The sequence below is a fragment of the Dipodomys merriami genome, unplaced genomic scaffold (genome assembly GCF_024711535.1).
Source record: "Dipodomys merriami isolate MVZ:Mamm:240054 unplaced genomic scaffold, mDipMer1.0.p SCAF_78, whole genome shotgun sequence".
Taxonomy (NCBI): Eukaryota; Metazoa; Chordata; class Mammalia; order Rodentia; family Heteromyidae; genus Dipodomys; species Dipodomys merriami.
The window spans coordinates 2,570,680-2,591,393 of NW_027206379.1; the positions used below are offsets into that span (position 1 = coordinate 2,570,680).

Sequence of the window (20,714 nt, forward strand, 5' to 3'; positions counted from 1 at the left end):
AGCTAGGATTACAAGCGTGAGCCACCAGCGCCCGGCCAATAGCACCAAAAATATTAAGTAAAAGGCAGAGCTCATCAAACTGATAGCAAACAAGACCTAGTTTCATGTACCTAGAAGAAATATTTAAATGTATGAACAGAAGCAAGGTTCATAGGAAAAAGCTAAGCTAGAAGATGTGTATTAATATTGAAGTAGATTGCAAAGAAAAGAGATAAAGTGACATGGTAATGAAGGATTGATTCAGTTCATTTAGAGAAGGTACCAGTCCTAACCATCTACATACTTGGTGACACAGCTTCAAAATACACGGAATAGGAACAATACAACTACCCTTTGGAGCAGCTTTTCTGCCCCTCACAGTAACTGCGGAAGCAGGCAGAGTTATGAAATCTCTCTGCTCAGTTTTAAAAAAAAAAAAAAAAAAGGACGGCTGGTGTGGTGGCACCTATCTATAATCCCAGCTGCGTGAGAAGTGGAGATGGGAAAATCACCAATCTGTGGCCATCAGCCTGGGTAAAATTAATGTAAGACCCTACCTGAAAAAGCAAAGGGGCTTGAGTGTTGCAGGATGTTGGCTAAAAAAGTAAAATGCCCTGAACTCAATCCCTAGTATGGATAGTTGTTTGTTTATAGTGTAAGCTGCAAGATGACACATAAGTGTATAAGATGCTCAGTGACCTTGATCATTAGCCAAATGCAAATTTTATGCTGAGACTCACACACTATATTGTGGTCTGTACCTCCAAGCAGAGTCCAGTAGGCAGTGGGGTGGTGCTGGTTTAGCCTGAACCAAGTAGCACATGGTGAACCATCTTTTCTGGATCTCATCCAGATATGGTAGAGTTGAAGTGCAGTGTGGTTTGTGTTGTTGGATGGTCTTTAGCCTTCTGTATGTAGCTGGTGGCTGACGAGCAGCATCTTCTCACAGCTCAGGAAGTACGGACAGTGAAGAAAGCACAGATTCCGAAGAAGAAGATGGAGCAAAACAAGACTTGTTTGAGTCCAGTAGTGCTAATACAGAGGATAAAATGGAGGTGGACCTAAATGAGCGTAAGTTGCCCCATCTGTGAGTTACTGGTGTGCTAGCTGGAATTAAAAAAAACCCGAGAGCAGCAAGTTGTGTAGGCTTCGGAGGGGACAGGGGTGGCGACACACACACACACCTCTTTGTGAATTACCCCTGTGTGATCCTTTCCAACACCAGGCCTTACAGAAAAAAGGAGGGGCACAGGGGCAGATGTGGATGTCTGTGAGTCTGGCTAAAAGTTCCAGAGGCCAGAGCTCCACCAGAAGGGGAAAAGCTGAGATTGGAAAGAAGCCAGAATGGGCTGGTTCGTGAATGAGCACACCAGAGGAAGCAGCTTAAAGCCTAAGCACATTTAAATGGGTCCTTCATAGTTTGCTGATGAATTTAAATCCTAAAACCTGTTCAGCTATGGTTTGTGTGTACCTGCTACTTGCTGTTCTTCAGTTTTCTAGCCTTTTTTTTTTTTTTTTTGCTGGTCCTAAGGCTTGAAATCAGTCTGGGCACTGTCCTTGAGCTCCTTTGGCTCAAGGCTAGCACTCTACCACTTGAACCACAGCACCACTTCCAGCTTTTTTTTTTTTTTTTTTTTTTTTTTTGTCGGTCGTGGGGCTTGAACTCTGGGCCTGGGCGTTGTCCCTCAGCTCTTCAGCTCAAGGCGAGTGCTCTACCACTTGAACCACAGCACCACTTCCAGCTTTTTAATTGGAGAGAAGAGCCTCATAAACTTTCCTGCTTGGGCTGACTTCAAACCATGATCCTCAGATTTTTAGCCTCCTGAGTAGCGAGGATGATAGGTGTGAGTCCCTGGTGCCCAGCTCAGTTTTCTAGCCATTTAAAATTGTTGCTAGCTGGGTGCTGTGGTTCATACCTGTAATCCCAATTACTAAGAAGGCTGAGAAGATTGTGGTCTGAGCCAACCTAGTACCCTGACCCAATCAATAAAGGCTGGGTATGGTGTGAGCACCTGTCATTCCAGCTAGGTGGGATGTATAAATAGGGGTCATAGTTCAGGCTGGCCCAGACACAAACGCAAAATCCTATCACCAAAATGATTAAAGCAAAGAAGGCTAGGAGAGGGGGGTTAAGTATTAACAGTGCCTATCAAGCACAGGACCCTTGATATCAAATCCCAGTACCACAGCTGCCCCACCCCCCAAAAAATACTGCCAGCTTGTAAAAGTGCAGGGAAAAAAAAGGTCATTTGAAAGAGCCCAATGCATTGATAGGGGACTACTGCCCTGTCTCCAGGAAGGCCTTTATTCCTTTTGTTCTCTGTGGGGCCTCAGCTAGAAAGACCCTCAACAACCATTTGCCACAGCCCCACACAGTACACAAATGCCAGCTGGAGTCAGGGAAGAGAGGAATTGCCTTCTAGCTTGCCTCCTTTCCCAGCTCCCTTCCCTCAGGCAGAAAGGGCTGCCTGGCCAAGCCAGCATTCCTTTATCCAGTTATTCCTGTGTGCCAGGTGCCCAGGCATAGAACAGTGTCTGTCTGCAGGCACTCTTGTGAGCCTGCCACAGAAGTGGAGTGGTGGAAGGGGGCATGCAGTTCCACGGCACCCTGCCTAGGGGGAAATGGAAAGCACTTGCTTGGAGGCCCAGAGCTGTTGAATGTGACTCCAGAACAGGATGAGACCAGGTAGGGGACAATAGCCAGAGGCCAGATCTAGACTTATATTTCGAAGATTATAAAGGCCCAAAGGGCCTGACAGACATGGCCACAATGGAAAGCTGGGAAGGAAAGCACATACTGGGGACAGGAAAACTGAAACCCTGTGGACACAGAAGACGGGCCCAGGGAGGAATAATAGGGACAGATGCACCTGACCTTCAGGCTCTGGCATCTGTGGGGTTCAGTTTTTCCTCTGAAATACAGGTTAGTGGTCCCATTCATTCATTGGGATTGCAGTGGAATAGACCACTTAGACCTCCCCACTGTCCAGTTCGAGAATCTCTACCCACTGCAAAACTTGCCTACTGCCTCTGACACTGCTTTGAACTCTGGTCCTCACGCTCGCCAACCAGGTTCTCTTACATTCACGAGAGCCACACCTCCAGCCTTTTTTTGTGCATTATTTGAGACAAGGTCTCACATCCTGCCCAGGCAAGTGAGCATGTGCCTAGGCTAAAATCTGCCTATTGAAGGGTTCCTGCTTTATTCAGCACCCTATTGAGAGAGCTCTTGTGAGCTTTTCTGCTTTGGGCTGGCCTTAAACTGCAGTTCTCCCAATTTCAGGATCACAGGTAGGAGCTACCAGCACCCAGTTACTATCCCAATTTCTGATTATATGAATTTGGGTACTTGAGGTATTTCATGGAAGTAGAATCGTTCAGTATTTCTCATTTGTAACTGTCTTCACTCAGCACAGTGTTTTCAAGGTTCATTTATATTGTGTCAGATACAAGGTATTCCACACGAGTGCACTGTAATGGGACTGGGTGTGTGTTACATAACTGGAAGGAAAACCTCATCTCAGCTTCCTACATGCCACTGCGACTAGAAGTGGGCAGTGGGGATGGAGAGAAAAGGAAAATCCTGCGTGACAGTCAGCATTTATGGACTCCAGCGTCAGAGCCTAGGCACGGGGGCAGGGGGCCCCTGCGTGCCTCCCAGGCATCAGTATCTTGGGAGTAGGAATGTCGGGAGCACTTCTGTTTCACTCACTCTGGGGAGCGTATTTGGAAAAGGCTATCCAGTTGTCATCACAGAGGAGAGAAGTCCCTTTTTGTAACTTGGTCCAGCTATAAAGTGAAGGTCAGTCCAGTAGAATAGTTCCAAAACTCTGCTTATAATATATGTAAATTTGTACCCTGATGTAGTTTCTGTGGAAAAAAAATTCTTAGAGCTGGGCACAGTGGCTTATACCTATAATCCTAGTTCCTGAGGAGGCGGCAATCTTGGAGGGTCATTTCTAGCCAAAACAAAAGATTTTTAAAAATTTGCAAGAACTCCCTCCCCCACCATCTCAACTAAAAAAACTCTGAGCACCTGTCCTCACAGCTAGGTGAGAAGCATAAACAGGATCTCATGGTACATGCTGACTGGCAGAAATGGAGACTGTTCAAAAAATAGCAATACCAAAAGGGTAGAATTGTGGCTCAAGTATTAGAGCACCTTCCTGGCAAGCACAAGGCCCTGAGTTCAAACTATAGTACCACGCACACTTACAAGTCATTTTACAATATATGGATGTTGTCACCTGGCCCTTCAAGTGACTTTCCCCCTTCCTTCCCTGGGTAGTATACAGTACTGATTGACTGGTTTGTCTGTTTTATCATTGCTGGTATGTTCCTGAAAAGTTCCTCCCTCCCTGACTTTCTATTGTTCTTGGGGTCTTGTCTTGCCCAGTCTGACCCTGAACTTATGGACTCACTCAGGTGATCCTCCTGCCTGCCTTAGCTTCCCAAGTAGCTATGACTATAGGGAGGGAGAAATCTTGTATCACGATCAACTTCCGGAATATCTCCAAATTAAATTCTTGCCTCACTCTAGCACCCACCTGGTCAGCCAACTTTGATGTCCCAATGGAGACCACCCATGGCGCTCCATTAGACTCTGTAGGGTCTGATGTCTGGAGCACGGAGGAGCCAGTGCCAACCAAAGAGACAGGCTGGGCTTCTTTTACGGAGTTCACATCCTCCCTGAGGTGAGCGAATGTGTGCAGTCCCTAAACTTCCCGTGGGAAAGCTGACTGGTGGGTGTGGCTGTAGGCATGTCCTTCACCTTCATTGACCTCTAGTTCACTGTTGTGCCTTAGCATAAACATCAACTTCAACCTGGGGCAGTACCTACACAGCTATGCGGCACAGACACAGCTCCACATCAAGAGCAGAGCCATCTCCAGCTTCCTGAGCTCTCCAGTCAAACTGGGATGGGGAAGATTTCCTTTTCTGTTCCCATCCTGGTCCCAGAGCATTTACCAGAAGGAAGTAGAGATGCTTCCCCGCTCCCTGGTTCTAGTCTGCTATGGTGGGTTTGAGAATAGGATTGAACTCCTGGTGAACAGGTCCTGCTCCCTAGGTGATAGGAACTTGCAAGTAGACTGAGAGATCCAGTGCTCTGAACTAAGAGTGTGACAGCATTGCTGCTGGTCTTGATACCTATATGGCTCTTGATGACAGAGCCCTGCTGTTGCATAACTGTCCTGTGTAAGACTGTCAGCATCTGAGGTCAGGATCTCCTGTTTGATCCATCCACCACCTGCGTGCAAAGTCACTCAGGCAGAAGACATGCCTGCAATCCTAGCTATTTGGAAGGCTGAGAATCAAGAGAATCGCAGTTAAAGGCCAACCTGGGCAGAAAAATGAGCCCCTCCCCCCATCTCGACAGTAGTTGAGCCCAGTGGTACAAGCCATAAAAGAGGCTAAAATCAAGAGAATCACTGTTTCAGACCATCTCGGGCAAAAAGTTCATAAGACCCTCCCCCCCCTTCCCCCCCCACCATTTCAATAGAGAGAATTGGGTGTGGTGGTGTAGGCACATCATACCAGCTATGGTGGTAAGCTTAAGTAGAAGCATTGCTACCAGGTCAACCCAGGCAAAAAGGGAGACCAGACCCTACTTCAAAAGTAGCCAGAGTAAAAAGGATTAGAGGCCAGGCTCAAGCAGTAGAATACCTGTATAGCAAGCACCAAGTCCTGAGTTCAAACCCTAGTACTACCAAATAAAGCCTGAAAAAAATGTGGAAGAAGCTTTCTTCTTGAGTCCATGGCACAGGTCTCTGGGTTTATTGGGGGAGGGATTGTTAAAGAGAAAGTGCTTACCTTCAGTCAGTTGGTGTTTCTTACTATGTTTTCACAGCACCAGTAATGACTGTCATTTAGAGGAACAGTGCCTCCAAGCAGTTTGGCTCAGAGTATAGTGTTTTGTGGCTGAGTCCAACTGGATGCTGTGCCTGCCATGTAGGGCCTGCGGCCAAGTGATAACAAGGTGCCTGGGTTGCAAGCCTGACATCTTGAAGCTTCCTAGACTCAGTCTCTGTCCTTACCCACTCAACAGAGCTGCTCACACTTGGATCCCTATGTCTCTCCCACACTTGGACTTCTCTGTCCCACACATACATGGATTCCAGTGTTAACATCAAGATGTTTTCTTTTCTGAAGCGCAAAGGATTCCTTAAGGAGTAGCTCTCCAGTGGAGATGGAGACCAGCACGGAGCCTGTGGACCCTCTGACTCCCGGGGCAGCTGCACTGCCAGAGGGTGAGTACTGAGTGGGCTGGTGTGTGTTCAGGAGCCAGAGGAGCCAAGAACACAAGACTGTGACTTGCTCTGGTGTCCACAGCACACCTCAGAGCCATAGTGATTGGCGAAGAGGCCTGCCACTGTAGGAAAGGAGCCTGAGGCCCTGCAAGGAAGAACAACTTAGCCTGCAGAGCTCAGGTGGATAGAACCAGGGCCAGATGCTGGGCCAGGGCTGCTTGTGTTTTCCTCACCTTTACGAACAGACGAAGTGTTCTGGGTGTCTTGAATTCCCGGATCGGTCTTCCTGGAATATTCACGGGTCCCTGATGAGAGGTGCTTTTGGAGATAAGGGTATGAGCAAAGGGAGAGGATGCCATGCAACTTGACCTGTGTGAGGCTCAGGGCATCAGGAGGAAGGCACAGCCCCAAGTCCTTCACGCACACACACACACACACACAAAGTGCCACAAACAAGCTAAGAAAGGAATAAGGCCTGCAGCATGGTCAGAGTTAGTTACTCTCAAATAGGCAACCTCAGTTGGCCCCAAAGCAGTTCTGGCAGGGCCTCATGGGCCTGTTGGAATGGTGAAGGGATTAGCGTGCCCAAAAAAGAACAATAAAAAAGACTTGGACCCATGTGGATGGGGGGTGGGCTAGAGCTGTGGAATAGTACGAAGCTGACGGTGAGGGGACACAGCTGGAAAGGTTAAGAAAGCCTGAGACACTTGGTCTCACGTGCACTTTAGTGGCATTTGTAAGAAACCAGTGCCCCTTAATAAAGAATGTAGCCAGGCAGCAGTAGGCAAACTCTCTCTCTCTCTCTGGTCATTGTCCTCGAGCTGTAAGTGGGACTGACTGACCCAGGCAGAGCGTGTGTGTAAAGGGAGTGGTAGTTTGTCAGGTGTCAGCTGATGTGTTCTTTTCAGCATCGGGGAGCATGGCCATGGAAGCTGGCTCAGACGGGGAGGAGGATGCAGAAAGTACAGACAAGGTAACTGAGACCGTGATGAATGGCGGCATGAAGGAAACGCTCAGCCTCACTGTAGATGCCAAGACAGAGACTGCCGTCTTCAAAAGGTAACCAGGGCCACGGCCTCCTGCGGCTTCAGGTGAACGGGTGCAACGTGACTCAAAAGGGCCAGTCAGACTGCTTCACGAAGCGCAGTCACCTGCACCAGGAGAGGGAGAACGTAGGCCCTCATCCTGGCACACGTGTGCCGGAGTGAGATTGCACTCTGAATGTAGCAGATTGACAGAATTATGAGAATGGACATCTTCTCTCATGGTAGACTTGTGTCACACTGTAGACCACTGTCTTCAGACATCCCTCAGTCAGTTTTAACTCACCAGCACCATGACAGTTAAAAACACCAAACTTCTTTTAGGAAATGAGCAACCTCTCTTCTAAACTCCGGGGCCACGAAAGGTATCATAACAGAAATTTACACTGTCGTGTAATTCATGAAAGGCCTGCTCAGAGCCCCATCCACCCGATGTCAGGATCCCATAGGAGAACTCTCCCCTCACAAGGAGGCTATCTCAAAATAAAACCATACCAGGATGACAGTGATTGAGGGCTAATATCTGTGGGGTTTGGAAAAGGTTATTGAAGTTTGACCTCAGAGGCTTGTATTAACTACATAGGCACTCTTCCATTTAAGCCATGTCCAGCCCTTTTGCTTTAATTGTTTTTCTGATAAAGTCTGTTTTTGCCTGGGCTAGCCTAGACTGCCATCCCCCTTATTTACGTAGCTGGCGTGGCAGGTATGTGTTTCAATGCTCAGCTTATTGGTGGAAATGGAGGGTTCATTAACTTGTCCAGGCTAGCCTTGAACTGCTATCCTTCTGATCTCTACCTATTGAGGAACTGGAATTACAGGTATGAGTCACTATACTAGGATGCTACACTTGGTAAGAGCTAACACACCAAATCCAGCAATTTATTTTGTCATGATGTCAGTGTGAGGATTGATTTGACCTGTGGTAATTCTTAACAGTGGGCCATTAGAAGTATTCCCTTTCAGATAAGAGCCAGGCAGGGGGACATACAATTACAACTTCAGCACTATGCTTATTAGTAGCTGCAGCATTAAAAATACAAAAGAAGTCTGGGAATGTGGCTTAGTGGTAGAGTGCTTGCCTAGCATGCATGAAGCCCAGGGTTCGATTCCTCAGAAAAACACCAGAAGTGGTGCTGTGGCTCAAGTGGTAGAGCACTAGCCTTGAGCAAAAGAAGCTCAGGGGCAGTGCCCAGGCTGATTTCAAGCCCCAAGACTGGCTAAAAAAATAAAATATAGGGATTGGGAAGTTAGCTTAGTGGAAGAACCCTTGCCTGCAAGTACAAGGCTCTGAGTTCTGTCCTCAGCTTGTGGGGGGGGGGGGAGATAATAAATATTTGAAATAAATAAAATGGTCATTTCTGAATAGGTAAGTTTAGACAGTTTGCTGGATTCATAGAAATCACTTTTCCCTATAAATCAACAAAGGTATCCCAGAAGTGTGCCTCTTTAACAAAAGTACAAATGCTTGTCTGTGGGAAAGAAAGCATGCTGATTTTATTCATGGAAAGATAGCCTTGGCATTTCTCAGCAAATCAGCCTAAGAATTAATGAAATTCTCATCAAAGTAATCCCAGTAGTAAACTTCATGGAAGTTAATGGAAATGATGGCATACCTTTATAAAGAAGAGTCAAGATGATTTTGAAGAGACAAGGCAAGGGTGTCCCCCATCCCATGTTAGATCTCAAGGCTTGTAAGTAAAGCTTTATTACCACAGACTTTATGGGGCATGGAGCTCTCACTAACTCGCCCAGGCTGGCCTCACACTGCAATCTGATTTCTACCTGGCAAAAGTCCACAGAGACTGCTCCACTCCCTGAACTTGGCACCGGGTCTGTGAGGGAGAGTGGGCTAGTGAATATTGATTCCCACTTGGGCGAAGACTGAAACTGGATCTCTTAGAGCAATGAAGTATAAAAGGAATAGCCATGTCAGGCTGAGAAGTCATAAGAGAATATTGTGACATTGTGAGGAGAACATAGTTTTAACCATAGAAATCAAAAGCCATAGCAGGCACCAGTGGTTCACACCTGTAATCCTAGCTACTCAGGAGCCTGAGAGCTGAGGATTGTGGTTCAAAGCCAATCTGGGCAGGAAAGTCCTTGAGACTCTTACTTCCTTCCAGTTAACCACCAAAAAAGCCCAAAGTGGAGCTGTGGCTCAAGTGGTATTGTGCTATGAGCACAAAAGCTCAGGGACAATACGCAGGCCTGTGTGTTCAAACCCCAGCACTGGCATACGCACACGCAAAGAGCCATAAAGGAAAATATTAGTAAGCTTGTTTAATTTCTAGTATCAGAAATGACTCACTAAAACAAGCCACAGCCACCAAAGAATCAGTAGCTAGGTTGTTTGAAGAGAGAGATCAATAAGATGACCTGCCTTATAAAGATGAACGAAAGATGCAAGCAAGCACATTTCAGTGAAGAGCAAGAAGTAAACAAGTCCCAGGCACTGACGGGGGAAGTGGCTGCCACACTACTGGTCAGTGCGCACTCTCACGCATATGAGTCTATTGGTGGCAGTCTCGAGGGTTAGCACAGAACAATAGAATCCTCATTCCAAAGCCAGACAAAAGGGTAACTCCAACAAACAATTAGCAGCCTACAAACAGAAGTCCATATGGTGTTTGCTAACTAGATTAAACTGCTTGACAGTCAACTGGCATTTGTCCTGAAATGCAGTGCCCGCTGGCTCAGTCAGAAAACAAACAGTGTTATCTCCATACACTAGACTGAAAGAAAGTCACTTTTCAGTAAGATTTCCTACTTGTACACAGTTAAAACTCGAAGCAAAAAAAGTAACAGTAATGACTTAGTAAAAAGTAAATACCCAAATATCACAGCAGAACTTGAGTGAGGAGGAAGTGTTAGATGACCCTTTGAGATGAGGTTGGGGCAAGGCTGCCTGCCATCACTGCTGGAGGGAGCAGAGGCCAAGGCTGGGGAGAGTAGTGAACTGGTGGCCGGTACATCGGCCGCCACATGGCAGCTGCAAATGCTGTGATCACTTAAGGTTCCACAGATGATTTGAAGATGGAGGCTAGCTTTCCTGCGTCACTGCTGACAAGTAGATGGTCTAAAAGCAGGTCTGTAGAGAAGGCCCCAGGACGACCTGGTGGAGGGCACAGGCAGCTGTGCAGCTGCTGTGAGACAGCATAGTGCCCACACAGGCTTTGTGGTTCAGTTCAGCCCCAATTAAAATGTGGTGGGGGGGGTCTTAGAAGGAATTCGATAGGGTATTTCAAAACTGGCAGAGAAATAAGACTTCCCACATTGCTAGACGTGCAATCATGCTGCAGCAGTGCTGGTGTACAGTGGTGCTGGCGTGCACAGGGCAGTGGTCTGAGTGGGAGACCAGCAGGAGGAGGCTTGGTGCTGGACCACACAGGCCTGGCTTCTGTCTACAGCACCTTTTTTTTTTTTTTCTGTCAATTATGGGGCTTGAACTTTGGGCCTGAGTGCTGTCCCTCAGCTCTTCAGCTCAAGGCAAGCCCTCTACCACTTGAGCTAGTTTTCTGAGTGTTTATTGGAGAGTTTCATGGACTTTCCTGCCCAGGCTGGCTTTGAACCAATATCCTCAGATCTCAGCCTCCTGAGTAGGTAGGATTACAGGCATGAGCCACTGGCGCCCGGCTGACAGCACCATTTTTTAAAAGGGATGTGCTAGCTCACATGAGAAGTCAACCCAAGTCCTCCCCTAGAGAGTACCCTAAGAAGAAACTGTAAGAACGAACGGGTGCAGCACCTGTGTGCCCTATCCACACGCATTTACTCATGGGGAACCTTTCCAGATGCAGAAACTGAGACACTAATGTTAAGTGACACAGAATGTATTTCTAGCCTGTGGGAAGAAAAAGCCTTCATTTAAAAAAACAAAAAAACACTACCCTGCCCTGGTGCTGTTGGCCCACTCCTATAATCCTTATCTCCAATTAACCACCCAAAATGCAGGAAGTAGAGCTGTGGCTAAAGTGATAGAGTGCTAGCCTTGAGCAACAATGCTCAAGGACAGCACCCAGGTCCTGAGTTGAAGCCCCAGGCCCAGCACCAAAAAGAAACAGATTGGAAAATCAGGGTTCAGTGCCACCCCAGGCAAACAGTTGCAAGACTTAGATAGAAGAAAGGAAGGAAGACAGAAGACAGGCATAGTGGTACATGTCTTAATCCTGAGTACTGGGGAGACAGAGGTGGGAGGCCCATGGCCCAACGCCTAAAAGTTAAAGACCTTCCTTAGAGCTAAATCAGAAATGTGTGGGTGTGGCTGAGTGATATAGAGCTTGTATAGTAAGTGCAAGACCTTGAGTTATAGGTGAAATTTTCTGTTGGATGAAATACCAGACAAAATTAGGAAGGTAGTAGCCAATCAACATAAACATTTCATATTCAGCAATACCTAGAAGCCAATAAGACCAAAAAAAGCCTAAATCAGAAAATGGGTAGAAGATGGCAGTTCCCAGACAAGAAACCAAAAGCATTGTTCCATCTCTAATTATCAGACAAGCATGAAACATTCCTTGTTATTAGACTTACAGAGATTTGAAGAGGGCTTGTGTGCCACAGGGTTTCCAGAGTTCCCTAGGCCTATGAGTGGGAAAGCATAGTGGGTACTCATAGTATGAAAGAGGGTAGATAAAAATACGGCCCAGAATAGTCCTCTTCTGGGGGTGCAGCCATGCCAGATGCCCAAACAGATGCCCTGCCAGTCAGGGGCATTTCAGGCCGAGCTGGTGGCTCTTCAGCTATGCTGAATGAAGAAAACATCAGTACAGAAGGGCTTAAGTCAGAACACACATCTGAGCAGTTGCTTTGGAGTATAGAATGCAGAGGAGTGACAGAGTACAAGGAATGAGGTGCATCTCGGCACCGCAGGGAGAGGAGGAGGGAGGGATGTACTGGCTAACTGGGATTGCCCCCAAGTGGTTACGTTTTATTGTTTTTCTACTTCAGTTGCCTGGGACCATTTGGAAGTCCTGAAACTAGGAACTTAGCAGATCCAAGCCAGACTTGCCCATAAGAATGATGGCCTTCCCTAAAGCGTGCCAGCGGGGCTGGTTCTGCTGGGTGTGTGCAGGAACCCGCAGAGGAAGGAAGTGTCTATGGGGAAACTGTTCCCCTGCTCTATTCCCCAGAGGCCCCAGTACCCAGGGGCTCAGCCCCCCCCCCCCCGTCCCCTGCCCTGGGGCTCAGCCCCCCCCCCCCCCCGTCCCCTGCCCTGGGGCTCAGGCCCCCTGTGCTGTGCTCCTCCCCACCCCTTTTGCCTTCCTGGTGCGTGCACTGGGCACGGGTTGCTGAGGCCAGCTCAAGAAGCCCTCTGTTTGCACAGTGGCACGCCCTGGCCCCGGCAGGCATCAACTAAAGCCTCGTTCCTTCAAACAGGTTCACTTGACACCTCCACCGACTCTGCGGTTTTGCTTAAGTGCAGTCGTGGACATGTTTTCCCCATCCCTCATTTCTAGGAGAATTCTGAAACTCTTGTACATTTCTTTTTCTGTTTTGCACACTTGGCCTCAGAGTGTTGAAATCCTACCGGTATGTACAGTGACGCGGACCATTCCTTCTCAGACCCCAGCCGCATCACATTGTCCCTCGGTTCCCACCTGCTGTGGCCCTTTCCTTCCATGGTCCCCGTGCTGTCCGTGTCCCTGTGGTCCTCCACCCTGAGCATGCTCAGCCCCAGGGCGTCCCGCGGCATCTCGACTCCAGAGCCATTTGCATGTGACCTCATTCCCCTGGCCGGGCCCTGTGCTGCTGGTGACGCCCTCTCCCCTCTCTCTCAGTGAGGAAGGAAGACTGTCTACCTCTCAAGATGCTGCTTGTAAAGACACGGAGAGCCCCGAGCCATCAGAGGCGAAGTGTGCAGTCCCCCGGCCTCCCAGCAGCAGTCCCGAGCAGAGGTAACCACCTGGCGGCCTGCGCCCTCCCAGGCCTGCCTGGCCTTTTCCGGGGGGAGGGGCCAGGGGTGTGGGGGTAATCAGCCCTTCAGCAGTGGCCTCTGCCTGTCCTGGCAGCGGTTGCTTAGAGCTAGTATTCTGTCTCCATATCCAAAAGCAGAGCCTTGCCCCAAGGTTCCTGGCAGCACTGGCTCTTTGGGAAGTTTCCAGAAAAGGGAGCCTTGCTCTGAACCTTTGGGTCTCTTTCTGAGGCTGGGTGGGGAATGGTGGTTTGAGGTCCTCAGCCCTACCCAGGGTACCAGGGCACTTCCTTCCCCAAGGCCTTTCACAGGGTGAAATACTCAGCCCAGAAAGCACCCCCAGGGGCTGAACCTGTCCTGTGGCGCCCACTGCCAGGGCTGGTGACTTGCTATGTGGTGTTTTCTTTCTAGTCACCTTTTGCTCAGACTGAGCCAGTGGTCTGAAGGGATAGGCCAAGCCAAAGCCTCAGCCGAGGGCCGGCGCCCAGGCCCATACACACGGCCTCGCAGGTAGAGCCGGTGGCCTGGGAGCACCGGAGCCCACGCCCACGGATGAGTGAGGAGGCGCCTCCCAACACGGGACTGTGCTCAGCACCCCTCAGTTATCTGACACTGTATATTCCTCCTCAAAGGAATAAAGTGACCTTTAAAGCAGTTTCAGAGGCGTTGTATTTTCCCCCGGCCCCCGTGTAGGTGTCCTACAGCGCAGGACCAATAGGGGCCTGCCTGTCCTCATCACGCCTGGGGCCCAAAGAGACTGCAGGTTAGCACAAGAAGTGTTGAGCCTCTAGACTCGGAGGTGTTGGGAGCAGAAGGCAGGTGTCCATCTGCTCCGCTGGGCTTAGGGAGCGCCCTCACTTTCACTTGCCTTGGGTTCTGGGTGTCTGCCTCAGCCAGTCGCATGGAGGTGGCCAGGGAGGCCCCCTGTTGGGAGCCGTTGGTCCCAGTGCATCTTGGCCTGTCTTCTCTGACATGATCATGAGAAGAACTCTGGGAGCACCTCCTCTGCAGTGCAGAATTGTTTGCCACCGGAGACCCACTTGCCCTGGCTAGAAATGGCCAGCATGAAGAGCCCTGCCCGCTCACCCTGCAGAGCAAGTGGCCGGCAGAAAGGCTGGGGTGAGCCAGAAGAAAAGGGGTCCCAGTCATGCCCCACATGTGCGTGGCAAATGGACAGAGGCACAGGGGCCACACCTAGAGCAGCATTTGGGGGCTTTGGACAGGCAGCAGGAGCCTATTGGATGGTACAAGTTCAGTGGTGCTGTGAGGCCTCGGTATGTGGGGAGCCGTCCATGGAAGGGTTCCCGTGCTCCTGTGGGGACCACAGCCTCTCGTTCCACTGCCACTCACCCAGTTGGTCTGCACTGACCAAAGGGCTGGTGCTTCTGACAGAGTATACATTTGCAAAGTCCCAGGGGTGAGGGTTAAATGGAGCTAAGAGGAGTTAAAGACCTTGCTTAAGAATGCTAGCCATCACTACAGAAGCAGAGATCTGGAAGATTGTGGTTCCAGGCTAGTCCAGACACAGAAAGTTGGTAAGACCTCGTCTCAACCAACCAGAAGCTGCATGTGGTGGCTAACACCTGTCACCCCAGCATAAATAGAGGAGATCACAGTCATAAAAAGCAAGACCCTATCTTAAAAAAAAAACAACTGGAGGCCGGGCGCTGGTGGCTCACGCCTGTAATCGCGGTTCACAGCCAGCCCAGGCAGGAAAGTCGGTAAAACTCTTACCTCCAATAAACCACCAGAAAACCGGAAGTGGCATGTGGCCCAAGTGGTAGAGCACTAACCTTGAGCTGAAGAGCTGAGGGACAGCACCCAGGCCCAGAGTTCAGGCCCCACGACTGACCAAAAAAGAAACTGGGTGTGTTGGCTCACACCCATCCCAGCTGTTCAGGAAGCTGATACCTGAGGATCTTGCATGATTTTTTTTTTTTGTTGGTTGGTTGTGGGGCTTGAACTCTGGTCCTGGGCGCTGTCCCTCAGCAATTCAGCTCAAGGCGAGCGCTCTACCACTTGAGCTACAGCGCCACTTCCGGTTTTCTGGTGGTTTATTGGAGATAGGAGTCTCACAGTCTCTCCTGCCCGGGCTGGCTTTGAACCTCGATCCTCAGATCTCAGCCTCCTGAGTAGCTAGGATTACAGGCGTGAGCCACCAGCGCCCGGCCTTGCATGATTTTTTTTTGGGGGGGGGGTCCGGTCGTGGGGCCTGAACTCTGGGCCTGGGCGCTGTCCTTCAGCTCTTCAGCTCAAGGCTAGCGCTCTACCACTTGAGCCACAGCGCCACTTCTGGCTTTTTTCTTTTTGTTTATGTGGTGCTGAGGAATCGAACCCAGGGCCTCATGCATGCAAGGCATGTGCTCTACCACTGAGCCACCTTCCCAGCCTCTCATGCATGATTTGAAGCCAGCTGGGTCAGGAAAGTCTCTGAGACTCTATCTCTGGTTAACCAGCGAAAATGCCAGAAGGGGAGCCATGGCTCCACTGGTAGAGCAACTAGCCTTGAGCACAGAAGCTAAAGACAGATCCAAGACCTGAGTTCAAGCAACGTACCATCACATAAAAGGTAAAGGATAGACTGGCCCAAGTGGTAGAATACCTGGTTAACAGGTCCTAGCTGGGCGCTGGTGGCTCACGTCTGTCATCCTAGCTTCTCAGGAGGCTGGGCAGGAAGTCCATGAGATTCTTATCTCCAAAAAACCACCAGAAAACCGGAAGTGGCACTGTAGCTCAGGTGGTAAAGCTCTTGCCTTGAGCTGAAGAGCTGAGGGACAGCACCCAGGCCCACAACTGACAAAAAACAAAAAAAAACAAGCAGAGATCCTGGGTTCAAGCCCCAGGCCTATTGGAGAGGTAGAGGGAAGCTTGCGGCTAATGAGTGGAGAGGGCCCAGTGCACACGCAGTTTTTCTCTGACATGCACTGGGATGGGCACATCTGAGGGGGGGGAGGGTGTGTGGGTCTTCCATGCCAGGAACAGGGTAGGAGCAGCCTTAGCTGCCACTGGAGCATTCTTTCCCAAGACGACAAGAATGTCTCAGCCAGCGCCAGTGGCAGCTACCCAGGAGGCTGAGACCTGAGCATTGTGGTTCAAAGCCATGAAAGTTTGTCAGATTCTTCTTTTTCTTTTTCTTTTTCTTTTTTTCCTGTTAATGGGGCTTAAACTCAGGATCTAGGTGTTGTTCCTCAGCAATTTTTGCTCAAGGCTAGTGATCTACCACTTTGAGCCATAGTGCCACTTCCAGAAATAGGAGTCTCATGGACTTTCCTCCTAAGGCTGGCTTTAAACCTAAATCCTCAAATCTGTTTTCTGAGTAGCTAGGGTTACAGTCATAAGCCACCAGCACCCAAAAGTTTATCAGATTCTTGTCTCCAATTAATCGGCAAAAGGCAAGAAGTGGAGATGTGGCTCAGGTGGTAGAGTGCCAGCTCAGGGACAGCACCCAGCCCCTGAGTTCAAGCTCCAGGACTGGCAAAAGAAAAAAAAAAGTGACTTGCTCAGGTTATAGTTTTGACAGGAAGTCACCCCATCTTCCATTCCAATTTCAAGTCTGACACTGGCTGTTAGGAGCACAGAAGTTTTGTTTGGTTGGTTTGCTTTGCTTTGCTTTCTGAGTGATAAACCCTTGCTTGCTTTTCAAGTGAATTATGTGGCTCTCACTCTGTGGGACAGATAAAAGTGCTCTCAAGAAGGGAGAACATAATGCTCTTGCAGGCTCTGGGACACATATTTCAAAGACGTAAGAGACCAACTATTCAGGCTGAGATCTGAGAATCATGGTTCAAAGCCAGCCCTGGCAGAAAAGTCCCTGTGAGTCTCTTATCTCCAGTGAACCACCCAAGAAAGCCAGATGGTAGATGCTCAAATGGTAGAGCACTAGCCTTGAGCAAAGAAGCTCAGGGACAGTGCCTAGGCCCTGAGTTCAAGTCCCAGGACCGGCACACACACACCAGCTAGGCGCTATTGGCTCATCCTATAATTCTGGCTACTCAGGAGGCTGAGATCTGAGAATCACAGTTCAAAGCCAACCCAGGAAGAAAAGTCCTCTTGAGACTTTTTTTTTTTCAATTAACGACTCAGAAACCAAAGTGGCGCTGTGGTGCAAGTGGTGGAGTGCTAGTCTTGAGCACAGGAGCTCGGGGCCAGCGCGCAGGCTGAGTTCAAGCCCCATTAACAAAGCAACAACAAAAACGAGAGCTGTGTACACAGACATGAGAAGTCGTGCCCACAGACAGGCAGTACTGAGAAGCTAGAGGGCCTGGGCCTCGCAGAGCCCTGCTGCTCTGCTCTCGACTTCAGGTGTCTGTCTCCTCCCTAGGACGGAGCAGCCAAGTGGGCCAGGAGACGCAGCAGTCAATGGCCCTGTATGATGAGTGATGGAGCTGCTGCCGGCTGAGGACTGCAGACCACGCCCCGGCTCCGGAGGGACTTTTGCGCCTCCGCGTCGTCACAGCTGCTCTCACTGTGCGAGGGATCAGGACCAGCACCCTTTCTATTCTAGATTCTAGGACACTGTACAGAGAAAGCCAGACGTGTAAAAATACTGCACATTGACAAATACCAAGAATTTTTGCGTATGTTTATATTGTATTGTTCTAAATAACGGGTGGCCTGTGAGCACACGCCTGCCACCGCGTGACGATAGTGTGATGCTGTAGTTAAAATGCTCGTAAGAATAGTTTTATAAAGTGAACACAGATCTATTGTATTTGACCTTTATTAGTGCGACCAAAGTATTAGGCAAGTTTCCTACATTGTTCACCTTGTACAAAGTTCTGAAGTGGTTTCCCTTCCAGGCTGGCAGCCGCAGCCCTCAGCGCCCTCCACTGCTATTTTGGTGGTTCCAACTTACAACAGTGATTTTGAATAAGAAATATTGGGTGTTCTTTTTATAACCAGTTTTTGATTGGTAATTGTTTTCTGTATTGTTTAAAATGGATCAAAAATGTAAGTCTATTGGTAGAGATTAAGTATTTATTGCTGCAGCTTAGTTGATAAATGGGTGTTCCTGTAAGCCATATGTTCTGTTGCAGTCTGTGTGCTTGAACCGTGCTTCGGTGAGGCACTGGAGGGTTGGAGTGTCATGGCTAGGGTTTGGGCTTGGGGGTGGTTCTGTTCCTGTTTTTGTTGTTGTTTGTTTCATTTGGGTAGTTCCTTTGCCTTCTTACCCCATTCCCCCAAACCGGCCTGTCCTTGACCGCGTGTCAGCCGTGCCCACAGGAGGCCCCTGTGTCACGCGCGGCAGGTCAGCTGCAAGTTGGATGCCTACGCCGAGGACGGGGGTGGGGCATGCGCATTTCACACGCCGGGGTCTGCGGAGCGGAGAGCGCGCTCCGGCACGGAACGAAGCATGTTACCTGTTTCACTGTACCTTGTGAGCTTTCCCTCGTCAACTCTAAACCAGTGCGTTTTTTGGAGCTGGTTTGTGTATATATATAGTGATTATGGATACTAATTCAATGTAATTTATAATTTTCTATGTCAATATCAAATCCATCACCGCCTTCTCCACCAGCTGAAGCAATATATTGTACATTGTATATTGCCACGCCGTCTGGTGAGTGGGCTAGCACTTCACCTCTTGCACTTTTAGATGCAAATCAGTTTTTCATTTCTGTAATAGAAAATTATTCACGTATTTTTACATCGTTTGTTTTTTCCTGATCAGTATTTAAAACCAAAAGGATATTCTGAGAAAAAAAAAGGCCAACAAATTTTTTAGAGACAGCATCCCAAGCAGCGTGCCTAAACAATACATTGCATATAGAAATAAAGAATCAAACGTCTACGCCTTACTCCTTCTTTACTCCACTCCAGGGAGCGCAGCCTGCGAGCCTTCCACAAAATGGCCTGCCACTCCAGGGGGTGGCGGGGAGCCCAGGGCCTAGTGGCAGGCCAAGGGTCCGCTTGGCCTGTCCATGCCCGCCTGGCGCCGTCTGCCCAGTGCTCCTCCACTGAGTGGCCTCGGGAGAGACCGTGCGTTCTCCTGGGGTCCTGGGCCACCAGCACGGGCTCCTTCCTCTTGTCTCAGGGATCCTGACCTGTGTGGCCGCGACCTCAGACTGACGGGTGCTCTGCTTCTCTCCCCAGGCCAGAAGCCTGCCGGCCACAGTCAAGCCTTGGCCCCATGGTGGCACACGCTGCCACCGTCCAAGGAGATAGATAACTGTCTGGGAAATGGGTGTGTGGGGGCTACCTTTAGGCAGGGTTCTAGTTTGCTCATCTTAGATGGCAGAGAAAGAAAGGATAGAATGGGAGGGGTCAGCCTGCCGGGTCAAAGGGTGCAGGCCCAAGGATGGCAGCGAATTCACACGTTCTATTTTAGTTGCTGCGTATTGGCAATATGGATTGCAAGACTAACATGTCTACAAATACCTGTATTTAAAATAAAAATAAAGCCTGATTCTTTCTTTCTAGAGCTCTCTTGTACCTTTCATGGGCTTTAACAACCAGACCTGACGCCGGCCATCGCCAGTGAACTGCTGTCATTGTAAGGGCCGGCCCTGAGCCGTGTCCGCAGTCCTGTACTCTGCTGCCAGCCACACCTCCAGCCTAGCCTTCGGGGGGCCTGAACTCTGGGCCTGGGTGCTGCCCCTGGGCTCTTCAGCTCAAGGCTAGCACTCTACCACTTGAGCCACAGTGCCGCTTCTGGCTTTTTCTGCTTATGTGGTACTGAGGAATGGAACGCAGGGCCTCATGCATGCAAGGCAAGCGCTCTACCACTGAGCCACCTTCCCAGCCCCTTGTTAATTGTTTTGAAGATGGAGTCTTGGGGACTTTTCTGTGCAGCCTGTGCTGTGGTCCCAGCATCTGTGGAGCTGGGGCAGGTTTCAAGCTAGCCTCAGCTTTGTAGCACTCAAAAAAAACAGAGCCAATAAGTTTTTTAGAGTAATCCTAGCTACTGAAGAAGCTGAGATCTAAGGATCACAGTTCAAAGACAGCCCAGGCAGGCCAGTCTGTAAGGCTCTTGTTGCAAATAAGCAACTGGGAGCTGGAAGTAGTGCTATGGTTCAAGTGGTAAAGTGCTAGCCTTGAACAAGAGCTCAGGGACAGAGCCCAGGCCAAAGTTGAAGCCCCAGGACTAGCAAAATAAGAGTGACATTCAAACTCATTTCTCAACCTCCCTCCTGGTAGCTTTTGCCCCTTCCTGTACCCTCCTGGGTACAGGCTCAGAATCAGACCTTCTGTCTCCACTCCAGCGGGAATGAAGTGTGGGCCAGATGAGTTAACTTGGTAGTGGCAGATTGGTGACAGAAAACATGCAATATTAGCAGTGAATTCCAGTCACTTTGTCTTCCCCTACTGGCTTTGCGGAATACATGCTTAACTGTCATTTAAAGCCTTTACATCAGACAGCCCAGGTCGCCCTCGGCACACTCATTGTCCTGCTTCAAGGCCAGCTGCATCCCAAGGGTCAAATCTGGTCCACAGCCTGGATTTACAAATAAAACCAGGGGGGGGGCGGCAGGGACTGTGTAAGTTATACAAAAAAAGCCAAAGTGGATCACAGCTCTAAGACTTAACAAAGTG

General features: G+C 49.3%; 1 protein-coding gene across 13 annotated transcripts in view; it reads left to right on the forward strand.

Moving 5' to 3' along the window:
• Ppp6r3 (protein phosphatase 6 regulatory subunit 3) overlaps positions 1-19,602 on the forward strand; it is a 115,433-nt gene extending 95,831 nt beyond the window's left edge. For 5 of the 13 annotated variants that reach the window (XM_070009452.1, XM_070009453.1, XM_070009458.1 and 2 more), the window contains 6 exons: positions 929-1,050; positions 4,520-4,673; positions 6,130-6,227; positions 7,136-7,286; positions 13,048-13,164; positions 13,593-13,835. In XM_070009452.1, coding sequence (XP_069865553.1) covers positions 929-1,050; positions 4,520-4,673; positions 6,130-6,227; positions 7,136-7,286; positions 13,048-13,164; positions 13,593-13,695 — 745 coding nt within the window. In that variant the 3' untranslated portion in view covers positions 13,696-13,835. Of the gene's footprint in view, positions 1-928; positions 1,051-4,519; positions 4,674-6,129; positions 6,228-7,135; positions 7,287-12,781; positions 12,800-13,047; positions 13,165-13,592; positions 13,836-17,502 lie in introns of those variants that run through there. The other 8 variants (XM_070009454.1, XM_070009457.1, XM_070009459.1 and 5 more) reach the window with 2 other exon arrangements.
• The last annotated feature ends 1,112 nt before the right edge of the window (positions 19,603-20,714 follow it).